Source organism: Rhamphochromis sp. 'chilingali', assembly GCF_963969265.1.
Source record: "Rhamphochromis sp. 'chilingali' genome assembly, chromosome: 13".
Lineage (NCBI taxonomy): Eukaryota > Metazoa > Chordata > Actinopteri > Cichliformes > Cichlidae > Rhamphochromis > Rhamphochromis sp. 'chilingali'.
The window spans coordinates 8,991,796-9,008,371 of NC_137940.1; the positions used below are offsets into that span (position 1 = coordinate 8,991,796).

General features: G+C 37.3%; 3 protein-coding genes across 3 annotated transcripts in view; all 3 read left to right on the forward strand.

Annotated features, from left to right (window-relative positions):
• Positions 1–120: 120 nt before the first annotated feature.
• Positions 121–2,448, forward strand: LOC308408253 (snRNA-activating protein complex subunit 1-like; the record flags this gene model as incomplete). The annotated part of the gene is made up of 1 exon (XM_080900426.1): positions 121–2,448. Exon 1 carries the CDS (start codon positions 1,351–1,353, stop codon positions 2,446–2,448), a length of 1,098 nt encoding a protein of 365 aa, XP_080756552.1. The 5' UTR covers positions 121–1,350.
• A 1,468-nt stretch (positions 2,449–3,916) lies between these two features.
• arl9 (ADP-ribosylation factor-like 9) lies at positions 3,917–9,348 on the forward strand. The gene is made up of 4 exons (XM_080901523.1): positions 3,917–4,360; positions 5,860–6,037; positions 6,185–6,360; positions 7,440–9,348. The coding sequence occupies exons 1-4, from the start codon at positions 4,073–4,075 to the stop codon at positions 7,614–7,616; spliced, it is 819 nt and encodes a 272-aa protein (XP_080757649.1). The 5' UTR covers positions 3,917–4,072; the 3' UTR covers positions 7,617–9,348.
• Positions 9,349–9,524: 176 nt separating this feature from the next.
• spmap2l (sperm microtubule associated protein 2 like) overlaps positions 9,525–16,576 on the forward strand; it is a 28,195-nt gene continuing 21,143 nt past the window's right edge. The window contains exons 1-2 of the mRNA XM_080901525.1: positions 9,525–9,825; positions 9,917–9,947. Of these exons, the coding sequence (XP_080757651.1) occupies positions 9,807–9,825; positions 9,917–9,947 (50 nt within the window). The 5' untranslated portion in view covers positions 9,525–9,806. The remainder of the gene's footprint in view (positions 9,826–9,916; positions 9,948–16,576) is intronic.

A 16,576-nucleotide genomic window follows, 5' to 3' on the forward strand; every position in this document is an offset into this window, starting at 1 on the left:
TTTTTCCTAGTATGGCTCATTTTGAGGCTTTGTGCATGAATGGAGATGTTTATAGAAGAGACTGGATGTATTTGTTGATGTTTACTGAAAATTCTCTGCTGGTCTTCTTAAAGATGGGTTGCTGTTTAAATTTTATCCATCACTCCAAAGTTCTTACTCTCACACATTAGAAAAAAAATTTCACCTTAGAAGCTTTTTTTTCAGGGGCAAATTTTCCATGACAACATACCTCCTGGGGTCATTAGAGCATACACTGAACGTGTATGGAGAATAGTGGATGTGCTGGAAAAGAGGAAGACCACAGCTATGAATGTGAGATGGAGCCAAATGATCCAGATCATGATGAAGAAAAAGATCATAACTTTGACATTTAAGACTAAATGTAGCTGAAATTAAATTATGCAGTGCTTTAAAATGTCCTGTTAATGTAATATTTGGGGGTTTTTTTTATGGTTAACGCAGGTCATTTTTTATAATTTAAGTAAAGGAAGTTAAACTGCACCTTAAATTTTCTCATACTTAATAATCTCTGTTGCTCTGTGAGATATGAAGCCATCATGTGGTCACAGAGAAAAATTACATGTGTAGCCATTTATTTAAAATCTCCAAAAATCCCTTTTTTGCTTGTTATTATAGGAGGAACTTCTATTATACTGAAAATCAGATTACCGTGGTGTGCTTGTAATATTTTAATCCAGCATTTTTGAAAAAAAACAACAGAATAAACATGGATTTCACTTGCTGTAGTAGCACATAATCTAAAGGTCACTGGTGCATCATTTCTAAGTGATTAACAGCAACAAATGTCAATTTACCAACCAGCTGGTTCACTTCCTGATGCTCTTGCCTGGACTCTGCCTCGCCTCTCTAACGTTGGTCCAAATCCACTAAATCTGAGCAGTCCCTCTGATAAGCTTCTGTCTAATCTTGTCCACCCTGGTTACTCCCAGTCTTATTTTCAGTTCTGCCATGTCCAGCTCACCCTCCTGTCTTTTTGCCAGTACAACTCCATGCTGGTCCTATTCCTGCCTACCTACCTGTATGGCATGAGGTTGCCATAGCACTGCTTTACTCTTACAAAATGTCATAAAAAAGGAAATGTTAAGTTTGTCAAAATAAGCTGTTATTAAGAAAAACCCAGCCTCTCATTGTGCAAAGTCATCCCCTGGGCTAAGTTAGGGCCCAGTATGTTTGATGCACCTGGTTTAAATGGTTTTTACTTGGTACATCCTGCCACTACTGGGCGCTCTTGCTTGGTAATTTGCCATCAACGCACTACACCTGCTTTGACCACAGCTCACTTGTGGAGCAGCCAGCCTGAGTGAATCTCTGTGGGTTTTGGATGAAACGATGCCTCGTTTGCCGTGTGTTTACTCAGACTTCTTCTATGGCCCTCTGACTGAAGATGTGGAGGAGCTACTGGGGCGCTTCCAGCAGATAGACTCGGTCAGGTATGAGGATTTTTCAGCCCTCTGGAGGGAGATGGGCTTCTCTGATCTCTTCATTGGCACCATCAATGCGGGTGAACTGAAGCGGTTCTGCAGGGTGACTCTGGCCACAGCTGTAAAGTACTTCCTACCTCCATACAGCTACCAGATCCGAGTGGGGGGCTTGTACCTGATGTTTGGTTTCTACCACACGCAGCTCGCCGAACCACCTGTGATGATCCGGCTCGCTCTGAAGGACTGGACCCACGTGCAAGCCTTTCTCAAGGAATCTGTAGAATCCGGCCATCTTGATGTAGTTTATATCTACAAGAAGCTTGTGGCATCCAAAGCCATCCACTACACGGCCATGCCGCATTTTCTGACCTTCCAGAAGCAGCAGAAGCCAAAGAAGGACCATGTGTGCCCTGAGTTTCTGAGCAGGACAACCGCGGTGCGTGAGCTCATCAGTGCAGACACCCTGGAAGAGATAGCCAACCTCCAGAGCCTGTACGAGAAGCTGAAGGAGACCACCAAGGATGTGGGTTCCCAGATCACAATGACCCACAGAGACTTCACCTCACGCCTGAGAGACTGCATGTCAGAGTTCATCACCTGGCAGAACAAAACGTTCACCTCACAGCTACTCAAAGACAAGAAGGAAAGAGATGAAGAGGAGGAGGAAGAAGAAGAAGAGGAGGAAGAAGATGAGAAGGAGTCCTGCAGCAAAAGAGCGAGGCTTCTGTCCTCCATCAAGCAGAAGAGCTACAGCAATGTTCAGAAGGCGCCCAAGTCCAGGAGGCACCGGCAGGGTGAGCCAGCGGACTTGTCCAGTTTGGGGACTGAGCAGGTCCAGCGGGTCCCACAGAAAAAAAGACCACCTTCTCTCCGGGCCCGGACCTGGAAGAACCTCGGGGTGAAACAACAGGACAGCAACCTGCCACCCTGGCTGCTGAGTGCTCCTGAGCTGGAGGACGGGGTGCCAGTGAGGAGGACCAACCAGGCGGAGCCCTACAGGATGTGAAGGAGGAGGAGAGAAGATCATTAAAATAATTTAATCTACTATGTTTGTCACTGTTCAACTGGAATAAGTTAAGAAACTATAAATAAATGTTTTTGTTATAAAAATCATAATTTGAAAGGCTTCAATATATCTAAAATAATTTTTCTATACATTTTCGAATCTAACATTAGAAACCAGTTAACTGTGTTTTGTGTTAATTTCATGTTAAACTGTTGCAGGTCTGAATCCTTTTGTAATCCTTAATGAATCACTTACATGCTTTAAAGCCTCTGAAATCACCCAGAAGTGTATTTTAATACCACGGGTGGAAATAGAAAGAAAGAATAATATAATAGGTACCACCTTTGCAATGGGGAAAAAAAATAAATGAGGAGGAAACTTTTATCATAGTTAAAATTAGGCTATAAGAATTGTAAAATGAAATAAATTTCGTCTTATTTATTTGATTTAGCCTGTCTTTGTGTTACTAAGCGAGATTTATTTACATTTTTAAGGACCACATTGTAACCTTTTTGAGTTTAATTTAATATAAAGTCTGAATTACCTCTGGAGTTTTCTCCTTTGATTTGTATAACAAAAACAATATAAAATAAATTCTGAGAATGCATCTAATGCCCTATCCATTTGCAAAAGAAAGGGGGGGGGGGGGGGGGGGACTAAGAGTGTTTTTTTAAAATATATATTTAATTAAAATGTATGGATCCCAGTCTTTAAATCACAAAATGCTTAGATGTTAAATAAGAAGGGAAGGATTTTATGTATGCGCTGTTATTCAAGCAATTAAAATGTTAAACATTTTAATTTCAGTTTTTTTTTTCTTGTGTATGAGTTCAGGTATCTCCACTGCAGGAATAGTAGTTCATTTTATTAATGACACTTGGGTTAAAGCCACCTAGCGGTCTGGATTCAACCCTTTTGTAGCCAATTTGATCCCCAGCTTGCTATCCCTCCTTCAACATTTTCACAATTTTTTTTATTCTTGAAAATAAATATTTACTTTTTCCAACATTAAAAATAAAGAAGGTGTGACATTGGGTAAAATTACAGCTAAACTAATATTAGCACTTAGCTCAAATAAGTGATCAATAAAATAACATGGAATAATGACAAAACAATGAAAAAATATGGGGTAAAAATAAAAATACATAAAACCATCAAATATCGCAAATTAAATAAAAAATTATACTTTGACTAAGCAGGATAATTAGAACAGTTACCGCTTCTTTTTTTACTGCAGTAATTGTTCTTAAAATTTAAACTTTATATTGGCTACTAGTAATTTATATATTTTAAATGCAAGTGTATTATACAGTAGTTGGACACCCTAGCGGTCAGAGTGCGAATAACAGCGTTAAAGAAATGGTTGCATTAAAACATTTCAAGATTATTTTGCGCCATCTGGCGGCCGGTCTCAGAACTGCATCAACACCTCCGCGCACTTTATCCGGAAATATCGTTTTGAGAAGTTCCTCCGGAGCTTCCGGTCTGTTAATCCACTTGTTGAGCAGAGGAGAGGGGCGGGGAAGCGCTTACGGACTTACATTTTCACCAGAACTCCAATCATGTCGCAGGCAAACGGGTAAACGGCGCCCAGACAGAGCAGCAAAGCCGGCAGTTGAGCACCATGTTGAGTTTGAGCAGAGCTGGTATCGTCGGCGCCTCCGTCGCTGTGGCGGGAGGAGTCGCTTATCTTATCTGGAACTATGCGTCCTCCTCCGGGGAGGAGAAGCCCGAAACACGCCTGGGAGAGGTCGGTGAAAGTGACAGAGAGCAGCGGGAAGGAGAGAAGGATGAAATAAGAGAGGAAGATACTCCGGTGATTAAAGCTCAGCAGCAGCAGACACAGTGTGCTGAGCCCACAACGGCCGTGGTTGAACCTGTAGCAGCTGCTGAAGTTCGGAACACATCACAGGTAACGTTCACCGGACACACCTGTGTGGAAATGTTCAGACTGCTGCTCCTAAAACACTACATCTGCCCCCCGGGTTTTACACTTAAGACGAGACGAAGAAGCGTTTCGGTAAAATAACTTATTTTACATGTTGCGTAAAGTTGTACATATTTCAGCGGCAAATGCATAGGCACGTTCTTTGGGGTTCCCACGTGGTGTTCTGGGAAATGTAGGCTGTTCCATTCAACTCAAAGGCGGTTTTCGGGACAGTTTAGTGAGGCAGCGGCTGGATTAATCTGCACATTTTATATATTAATTCATTTTTTTTATTTACATCCCAAGAGAAGTTATTAAATAAAATAATTAAATAAATACAAAAGTAAAAAAAAATTTCACTGAGTAAATGGACATTTTGAAATATCTAAAATAAAATATGGGATGTGTAAACCAAAAAGATTTTTTTTTCTTTTAGGTTATTATTATTATTAGTGCATATTACATTTTACTAACTAAACTAAAATAATGTCTGAGCTCGACCTACTGGACGGAAGCTTATTATAGTTAACTTAAAAAAAATCTGTCTAATTGTATTTAACGAATATAAAAATAATAAGAAAAAAATTTGAAAAACTAAGTATTTTTTTTTTTAAAAAAAGACCAATTAAATGTGCTAAGTTTTGTTATTTTGGTTAAGACTGGAATCAACTGCTTTCAAAAAGTTCTGTGTTTATATTGTAACATCTATAGTCAATTTCCTAAATCCTGCATCTGGCATGTACCCCAAATACAATAATACTTTAAAAGACTAAAACTCTGGCCCTGAAACTTACAAAAACTAAACTAAAACTAATAATTTTTCAGACAATAAAAATAAACTAAAATGAGCAATCACACTCTGGAAATTAACTGAAACTAAACTGAAATAAAAACAAAAGTCAAAGTGAAATAAATATAAAAACTAATCAAGAAAATACAAAACTATGATAACTCGGCCTGGAACAAGTTAAGAGACACTATTTGGCATGATTATGAATAAAAGAGTAAAAAGGACCTTCCTTCCAAGATTTAACATGAGAAACAGGAAAAACTGCTTATTTCTGCACAGTTCTACACTATGTCGTATATTAGACCTATTCACAGTATTTTTAAATACTAAACAAAATCTGAAACATTAAGACAGTTGTTTGGTATATATTATCAATATTAGCTGTTCCTAAATAATATTTTTCTAAAGAATTATATACATTTTGGCGTTTCTTTGAGATTGAGAAACTGTCTACAGTACTTCTAGCCTGAGATTTATTTTTAATTACTAACCTGCAATATCAGTTCTGTCAGCTAACATCTGATTTTCTTCTTAAGATAATAATTAAACATCTTTTTTTGACTTAAATAATTTTTTTAAATAAAACTCAATTTTTACATTTACATTTCCTGAACCAATGACATCATAGAGGAAATAATCCTTTTTAATATTGGTGTGAATATCAGGCTCTGATCCAGTGTGGTCTGTGTTCCAGTCCCAGCCTGTGGAGTCAAAGGGAACACAGGTTCTGGTTCTGGGTCTCGATGGATCCGGAAAGACCAGCCTGCTGCAGTCTTTGTCCACTGGCCGCCTGGAGCAGGACATACAGCCAACACAGGGCTTCAACGCCGTCTCCATCAACAAAGATGACTGCTATATCGAGTTTCTGGAAAGTAAGCCTGAGCCCATCTTTAGTATGCTCTGTCTCATATGATCCAGTTGAAAATCACATATGTGTTGCTGTATAATGCATAAAATGTAACAGAAATAAACACGGGAGTTGTATTTGAACAGTGTGTGTTGTCTCTCTCTTTTGACAGTTGGAGGTAAAGAGGATCTGCGGCCATATTGGCAGAAATATATCCCTAAAGCACTGCTGCTGGTATTTGTAGTCGACTCGTCCAACCCGCAGCTCTTTCCAGTGGCAAAGAAACACCTACACGAGCTGCTGGCCTCTCGTCCAAGCCTACCTTTAATGGTGCTGGCCAACAAACAGGTGGGCGTGAAAGAAACAAGTTCAATTGATTTGTTTCAGACTTGCAACTGATGCAACTAAAGTAAACACAAAATAGAACTGGCTTTTAATGTGAAGAATTGCATTTATTTATTTATTTTCTATCCTGAACTCCTATCTTGTAACATGTCAACAGCAGGAAACAACAAAATAGAGATTTTCAGATATCAAGCTAAGCTGCAGCTGCCTGAAGTTTGGAGAAGGCTGCATTAGGCTTCGATGAACACACCTCATCACAGTCTTGTGATCACTCTCACTAAGCTCCTCTGTACGACATGTTCAGCTTTTTAATAAAAGGCATGTCTGTGCCACATAAACATTTTAACATGCACCAGTGATGTTACTGGTAGATGTGTGCTCCTTCCCTCTGCACGAGCTGTGGATAGCGATCTAAAGGATAGAACACCTTGGCCAGGGTTCAAAGCGAGCTAAGTTGATCTGAAAATGTGATGTCAACAGACTCCATGCACCGATTAGCCATGAGAGCAACTTGCCCAGACGCTTGCAAAGAAAAGCGTCTGGGCTTCTTTAAGTTGCTTGAAGACATTTCACCTCTCATCCGAGAAGCTTCTTCTTTGATCCTTCTCTGAAGAAGCTTCTCGGATGAGAGGTGAAACGTCTTCAAGCAACTTAAAGAAGTCCAGACGCTTTTCTTTGCAAGCTCCTTTCACTACGATGACCTGGATGACTGAGAACCTTCACAGACAGGTGTTTTAAAACTGAATGATGTGGCAGTCTATCACTTGCATTTCCTTTTGATTTGTATCTGTTTGCATTTTCTGTCCATCTGAAAAGCACGTATGTCGATTTAGATGTCACAAAATAAAATCTGAAAGATGGCTTCCATCCTTTTCTCATTTTCATATTTTGGGTTAAAATCACTGAAGCAGCAAACCCTGCAAATTTTATTCTGCAGTAATTTGGTGGTGGATAAAATGTCAGCAAAGATTTCTCAGACATTACGCCCTTCAAATAAGTTCATCTTTATATTTTTTTTTATATAATATAGGAGTATATCATCCTTATCTTACTTAATGCTCAATGTTTTTTTCTTTCTCCAGGACCTTCCAGGTTCCTGCGGCATCACTGACCTCCACGACGCTCTGTCTCTGTCCGAGCTCGGCGACCGGCGCTTGTTCCTCATCGCTACCCACGTGAAGGAGGGCGAGACGGAGCTGAGCTCTGGCGTGCAGGACGCTCAGGCCCTGATCTCCCAGTTGGTTTGTGACGGTTTATGAAACGCACTGTTAACTCCTGTCACTTAATCACATTCAGTGAGCTCTTTGCACTTTTTTTTTAACTTTACTGTTTTCACTACGTTTGTAGGCTAAACCTCTGGTATTTATTTCTGTTGGTATTTCACGTTTGTGAGGAGGAAAAAAAACCCTCACTGTTTGTTGGCCTGTTAAATTTTTTTTATTGATTTGTGTCAAACTGGGAGAACACAAAACCATTATCTCTATTTTTGTCCCAGCAGATGATGTGTGGAGCCACAAATGTTAACATTTACAAGACTGTTACTGTGTTTTAAATTTTTAATTCCTTCTAATGTTGTTTGGAGCTGCAGTTGCAGTAGTTTTCAAATCGATCTTAATGATTTAAATGTGTCAGCGTATTTCATACTTGCATACAAATCTCAAGCTGCTTAAATTCGTCATATCAGCTGAGACAAGTGGCCCAAACTAACTTTTACTGACTGAGATCTCAAATTAAAACATAAAATTTTGTGCTTTTGGACTGTACACCACCACAGTGAACATCAAGTCCAGACTTTCAGTATTAATTCGTGGGTTTTAATAGAAGTGCTGCATAAACTGTTGAGGAATTACAGCCATTTTTATACACACCCCTCCTTCTCCATACATTTCTCTACCCATTATTCTGTTAGTTAGTCTTGGTTTAATCTGTTCAAACGTATATATATTTATATGATTTTTGACAAAGTATGATCGGGCTTTCCTGGATTGTACACTAACAGTGATTTGCCCACCTCCCTGAGAGCAGTCTTGACTGGTTAGATAGTAATGCTGTTTCGTAACCATGGAAAGAACTCTGGGATCATTCTCACTGATTTTTCCTCCCCGGTCTTCCAGGCCTTTAGGTTTTGCTGAGCTGGCCGATACCGCATTATTGATTTGGCCTCTCCTCAAGTGTTTGCTGTCTCTCTGATAGGTGTAGTTTGGTTTTCAGATCAATGAAGACCTTCTCCGCTTTAATTGACACTTCTTTGGACCTCATATTGAGAAATCCAGTGAACGGCTATCAGATGCAAGTTTAACACTTGGAAGCAACTTCAAATCATTTATCTGCTTTCTATTGAAAAACGAGCAGGGAATTGTTCATCAACTGTCCAATTACTTTTGAGACTGGACTGTGTATTAAAAGGCTGTAATTCCTAAACAGTTGACATTTTTTGTTGAAGCCCTTAAATTTAAGATAAAAGTCTGTTCTTCAAACACATCTGGACTGTTTGATTTAAAATCCTCTGTGGTGGTGTATGGGAAAAGGCAAAATTACAACAACAAAAAATTCATGAAAGGTTCAACTGTTAAAATGTCTGAAAGTGACACCATTTTGCCATGTGGGGCCGCTAAAGTGCAAACTTTGACTCTGTTCTGCCGTTAATATCAAAATCTTGAAACATTTAAGCATAACGGAAAAAAACTAAAAGACATGGCTCTTTGCTGCAATACTGCTGCTTTATTTTGAGTTTATTATCGCTCAGGAGTGTTACAGCTTTAAAAACACACGTATGTAACGCGTTCATTGTTATCTTATTCATTGTGTGTCGTCTTAATGCTTTAAAAAGGAGTTTGGTTTTTTATCTTAAGAACTGAATAAAACGAAACACCTTCATATGTAACACTTTGGTGATTTAAAAGGGCGCATTACTTTTTGTTTTTTGTGACTCCTATTTTTCCAAAACCAAAACATGCATTTTACAGTAATGTGTAAACAGTTTGATGATGTCTTATTGGCCATTATTTCACATTTAAATAAACAGTTTCCACTGAATTATTCTTTTGCATTAAATCTTTAGTGTTTTGAACCACTGACCTTTCACATAGTTTTGTTTACAACAGCACAGCTCTGTGTCGTTGCTCATGTGAGCACAAAGCCTCATCACAAACATAGCGCTTGACATTTAGTCACTTCACACCATTGGAGCACATTTATATTTTGAATCGAGCTCTCCAGAATGCCACAGCAACAGTAGGCCTCCCAACTGACCTAGAAGTGTCCACTTTCCTTATAACGTTCAGCTTCTGAAGTCTTGAGTGGGCCGGATGGTTGAGTTAACCACACAGACTCCAGTTTCAGGGCGTCCTCAGGTGTGGAGCTGGTTGCTAAGGACTCCTGCTGTGGCTATGGAGAGAGTAATGTGACATCAAGCTGACGCATCCAGCTCACAGCAGCCGCAAGGGGAGATGGTGTCTGGAAAACAAGGTAAATTTATCACTTTATACATGCAAAATAGTCATCAAATATTGGGGGGTAGCCTTAACTCATTTTTTGCTTTTGTTTTTTATTCTTGCAGCTGTTCAGTCCACATTTGGTCCATCACAGAGGTGAAATGGTTTTGATCTTTATGCCTTTCTCAGAAAGTTAATCATTCTCAATAGATTTGGTGTGTTTGTGTAAAATATTGACCACTATAAGGAGATATTGTGCGTTGCAACATTCCTACCAACAGTCTGCCCCAGGGCAGCTGTGGCTACAACTGTAGCTTGCCTCCACCAGTGTGTGAATGGGTGGATGACTGGGTGTGTAAAGCGCTTTGGGGTCCCTAGGGGGGACTAGTAAAAGCGCTATACAAATACAGGCCATTTAACTATAAACTCAGGAATAAACAGCTGAAACAGCATTTTCTTGCTCAAGAGTTTTCCACCATATCGGGTGTAACAAAATGTAGGTTGTGAGGGGGAAAAAATATCCCCCGATAGGTTGGCGAAGGGAAATTGGTTGCAGAGACGATACTTTTCCAAAAAAAAAAAATCTCTTTGTAATTGCATTGGTTGCTTGCAGATTGCTGCAGTTGCCTATAATTTTCATAGAAGATACAAACTTGTCTGCAAACTGAGCAGTGGCGCAACTTTACTGCAAAATAAAAGTTAAAGTTTTTTATGAAGTAGAAAGGTCTCTGTTTCCAGTTTCTGGGGTGTATCACTAACACTCTGAGAGTAGTTGCAGGTAAAGTTGGTGTGTTCCATACAAACTGTGGGCGACTGCTAAAATGTTACTCGTGGACCAGTCAAGGCCTGTGTAGTTGGGGCCTTATTCTAAACATGGCGAGTGCTCATGTGAGTACAAAACCTCAATAGTAGCTAACAGTTTTAAAAAAACTCAGTGTTGAGAATAAAAAGGCTTAAGGCAGGAATGAAGTTAAAAGTAACTAGAAAAATTTGCATTTCCTGCGAAAATGCAGTGTGGATGCCTTAACGGCTGAAGATATCTGTTGGGAAAAAAAAAAAAAAAAAAAAAAAAAAAAAAAAAAAGATGCCCTGAGCAGGATTCGAACCTGGCCCTCCTGATCAAAGGGCAGCTATTTAGCTCACTGAGCCAAACACTTTCTCACAAAGAAAAGGTGGAGAGATTGACAATTGTGCTAGCAGAATTTGGGCAAAAAAAAAGGGGTGAAAATTCTGCTGAAAAGAGTTCCATCAGCAGAATTTCTGCTGAAAAGAGGTGAATGAGCAGAATTCTGCTGAAAAGAGGTTTTTGCTGAAAAAGAGCTGATAAAGTTTGGATTTGTGCTGAAAAGGGGTTAAAAAAACTGAAAATTTTGCTGAAAAGGGGTGAATAAAATGAAATTTGTGTTGAAAAGAGTTTAAAAAAAGTTTAACTGTTAAGTGAAAGAAATGTTGCCATAAGCTGGATTTGAACCCAGGCCTCCCAGTCTGAGAACGGATGCTTATCTCACTGAGGTAAAGCACAGCTCAGCCCATCATGCAAAATCAGTGACCACATTGATAATGTGTTCCATTCATTTCAATGGTCAAAAGTCATAACACACATCAGCAGAAATAGCAGAATTTTTTAAAGTTTAAACATAGCATTTCTGCTAAAACTTAGTATTTATACTAAATAATATTTTTTTCCTGCCAAATCATAGCATTTGTGCTGGAACACAGAAAGTTCCACCAAATCATACAATTTGTACTAAAACATTATTTATGATTTAGCAGAAACATTGGGACTTGGTAGAAATACTATGATTTACATGAAATACTTTGACTTAGCAGAAGTACTACAATCTAGGAAAAAAGTACTAAAGCATAGCAGAAATTCTATCATTGAGCAGAATTACTAGGATTTAGAAGAAATACTAAGATTTGGCACAAACACTGATGTGGCTCAAGAACCTTTATTGTGCAGTTATACTATGATTTGGAAGAAATACTATACTTTGGCACAAATACTATGATTTGGAAGAAATACTATGTTTTAGCACAAATACTATGATTTGGCTCAAATACTATAACTATCCTCGGTCAGAAGGAGAGGCTGACATCCAGGGATTAGATTACCACAGGTGGAGTTTATTGCGGTCAGATGGATGATACAGGGAGGTATGGCATACAGTAGGAGGATGTGGAGAGGTGATATGGTGTGGTTTCTATGATTAAGAACAGGGTATGCATTACAACATGCATACAGATTAAAGATTAAGAAAACTGGTAACAAATTCCTCCACTACAAATCAGTCTGATGCCACTTTTTACAGGGTTCCCGTTTACTAAGGCACTACCCAAAAGGCGCCACAAGAGGGCACTCCAACACAAGAGATGACCTATTTACACTGATGCACTTAGTAAACAGCCCCTACTTAGCCACTACATAATACAGTGATATTACAGTATACAAATTCACACAAATACTATGATTTGGCAGAAATACTATGACTGAGTAGTAATACTATAACATAACAGATTTCCTAAAAAAAACTATTAAATTGCAGTAATTCTATGACTTGGCAGAGATACTACGTTTTAGCACAAATACTATAACAACGCAGAAATACTATGACTTAGTAGTAATACTATAACATAACAGTTCAATGTTCTTGCACAAATACCACAATATGGCAGAAATACTATGTTTTACCACAAATACTGTGATTTGGTATAAATACTATGATTTGGCACACATACTATATTCCGCAGATACACTATAACATAACAGATATGCTACAACTTAGTAGTAATACTATAACATAACAGAATTATTATTTGGGCACAAATACCACGATTTGGCAAAAATACTATGATTGGGTACAAATACTATGATTTGGCAATAATACTGCATTTTAACACAACTACTGAGATTTAATTGAAATACTATGATTTAGAAGAAATACTATTACTCCATACAAATACGATACTTTGGGACAAATACTATGTTTTGGTTCTAATACTATGATGTGCAACAAATACTATGATTTGGCACAAGTACTATGATTTAGTACAAATACTATGATTTGGCAGAAATACTATGACTTAGTAGTAATACTATAACATAACAGATTTCCTAAAAAAAAAACTATGAAATTGCATTAATTCTATGACTTGGCAGAGATACTACGTTTTAGCACAAATACTATAACAACGCAGAAATACTATGACTTAGTAGTAATACTATAACATAACAGTTCAATGTTCTTGCACAAATACCACAATATGGCAGAAATACTATGTTTTAGCAAAAATACTGTGATTTGGTGTAAATACTACGATTTGGCACACATACTATATTCCGCAGATACACTATAACATAACAGATATTCTACGACTTAGTAGTAATACTATAACATAACAGAATTATTAATTGGGCACAAATACCACGATTTGGCAAAAATACTATGATTGGGTACAAATACTATGATTTGGCAATAATACTGCATTTTAACACAACTACTGAGATTTGATTGAAATACTATGATTTAGAAGAAATACTATTACTCCATACAAATACGATGCTTTGGGACAAATACTATGTTTTGGTTCCAATACTATGATGTTCAACAAATACTATGATTTGGCACAAGTACTATGATTTAGTACAAATACTATGATTTGGCAGAAATACTATGCCTTAGTAGTAATACTATGACATAAAAGATATACTATGGTTTTGCAGACATACTATGATTTTGCACAAATACCATGATTTGGCACAAATGCTATGATTTAGCAGAAATACTATGATTGGGTACAAATACTATGATTTGGCAATAATACTGCGTTTTAACAACAACTACTGAGATTTGATTGAAATACTATGATTTAGAAGAAATACTATGACTCCATACAAATACGATGCTTTGGCACAAATACTGTGATTTGGCAGAAATACTATGACTTAGTAGTAATACTATAACATAACAGATTTCCTAAAAAAAAACTATGAAATTGCAGTAATTCTATGACTTGGCAGAGATACTACGTTTTAGTACAAATACTATAACAATGCAGAAATACTATGACTTAGTAGTAATACTATAACATAACAGTTCAATGTTCTTGCACAAATACCACAATATGGCAGAAATACTATGTTTTACCACAAATACTGTGATTTGGTATAAATACTGCGATTTGGCACACATACTATGATTTGGCAGAAATACTATGCCTTAGTAGTAATACTATAACATAAGAGATATACTATGGTTTTGCAGACATACTATGTTTTTGCACAAATACCATGATTTGGCACAAATGCTATGATTTAGCAGAAATACTATGATTGGGTATAAATACTATGATTGGGCAGAAGTACCATGTTTCAGTACAAATACTATGATTTGGCAGGAATACTCTGGTTTAGCAGAAATACTCTGATTTAGCAGAAGTACTATCTTTTGGTAGAAATTCCTGCTAAAAGGTACTATTTCTGCGTTTTAGCAGAAATACTGTAATTTGGCATAAATACTATAATTTGGGATAAATACTATGATTTGGCACATATAATATATTCAGCACATATATTATAAAATAACAGAAATATTTGGCCCCAAAACCATGATTTTGCACAAATACCATGATTTTGCAAAAATACTATGAATTGGCAGAAATACTATGATTTAGCAGAAATACTATGATTTGGCAAAAGTACTTAGATGTAGTAGAAGTACTTTGCTTTAGCAGAAATACTATGATTGAGGAGTAATACCTAAACATAGGAGAAATATTGATACACAGACACACATACACAGACAGTAAAGGGAACAGGAGCTGTGGAGAGTCTGGGCTTGGTATATGTAGGTCAGTTAAATTAGCTGCACCTGCTGTAGTCAGCCCTTACACACACAGACACAGAGAGAGGTGTGAGTTTTCTTCAGTGTATTTCTGACATTCAGGATTCCCCTCGAACAAATGGCCATAATTTCCTAACCGTAGAGGCTAGAACGGTCATTCAGGCATCGTTTTATTCAGAAGAGATGGGGGAATCTTCAGGTCTTCATAATTCAGAGATAAAACATAAATTCTTAAAGATATATGACTTGTAATACACTGTAACTGAGTAGAGGCGAAGCAAAAACTGCCTTGACTTGCGCTCAAACAACCTTTGGTAACTCTAAATCTATATGGAGCATCAAAATCATTCTTTCACCGTAAGAAACAGCAGGCTTTGGTGAACAGTCATGGAAATTTTCAGGGCTCTGTGGAAATCCATCAAAAAGATATGACGAGAGAAAAAAGTGGTTCATTTCCAGAGATTGAAATCTGATGAAATCTGAGCGAGGGACAAATTTCCTACCCTCAAACAAGTCCAACTCATTTCAGAACGGTAATAGGTGAGAAAGAAATTCTTGAATTGTGAGCGTCAGGAGTGTCTGAACATATACGGGAACAAGCCTCATGTCTTAACTTCGCTTCGTTAAGGAGATATGACAATTTGAAAATGCCTCTCATTAGAGAAATCCAGCGGTGATTTTGAACAAACTCTCCATTGAGTTTATATGGAGAGTTTTCTGACTTTGTGTTACTCTGAGGAGATTTGCAAAATATCTATGAGTCCCACAACAATGATAGTGACACTTTCTGAAAGCCAGCAAAAATACCTACGTTTTGGTGTATAATTTGTGGGGCTTGAGTGGAAATTGAGCGAGTAGCAAGAAGTTGTTTGGACATGAAGAGAAAATTCAAACAGTTTCACTGTCCCCTCTGAGTTAATTGCATAGCAACCATAGCAACGCATGTATTTTCTGAAAAATCACAATTTTGCAACTGAAAACTCAAAGAGGGATAAGATTAAAACGGTAGAAGATCTGAAAAAGCTGAATCACACAGGAATAGCCAAATCATTTGAGAACATTTTAAAGTTTGAATGAAGTTTCTAGGTGAAAGTATGAGGCAGTAGTTAAGTTTCAAAGACAAGAAAGTTTTAGCAGAATTGTGGAAGTTTCCCATTCATTTCAATGGGACAAATTAAAGGAAAAAAGTGTAATATTTTAAAAAGTATAATAGTAATAAACACCAAAAGTCATAGCCGGCATTAGCAGAAAGAGCAGAACAGTTTAGAGTTTGAACGGTAAAAATAGCACAAAAATTGTGGAAGTAGATCCACGGCAAAAAGTGTACGGAAACACCCGGAATAATAACTAGAAAAATTTGCATTTCCTGCGAAAATGCAGTGTGGATGCTTAAAGCTGAAGCTGTATGCAAAAACTAGCTGAAAAAGCTGAAAAGTTGCAGAAATTGTAAAAACTTTGCAGAAGCAAAAGAAGTTTGCTAAAATGGAATAACTTAGCAGAACTGCAATATCTTAGAGGAAACATAATACTTGGCAGAAATACAATAGCATAGCAGAATTTAGCAGAAATATTGTAACTTACCAGAAACATGATAACTTCTCAAAAATACAAGAATTTAGGAGAAATAGTATAAGATAACAGAAAGAATATATTTAGCCAAAAATACTTAAACATTACAGAAACACTATGATTTAGAAAAATAGTACAACAGAGCAGAAATATTGTGATTTACCAGAGACACTGTGATGAACTATGAATATTGTAATTTTAAATTAAGACTATGTTTTAGCACAAATATTATAATTTGGCAGAAATACTATAATTAATCAGAAATACTACATTTAGCAGAAATACTATATTAAGCACAAATCCTATGAAAAGCAGAAATAGTATGATTAAGCATGAATACTACATTTAGCAGAAATACTATATTAAGCACAA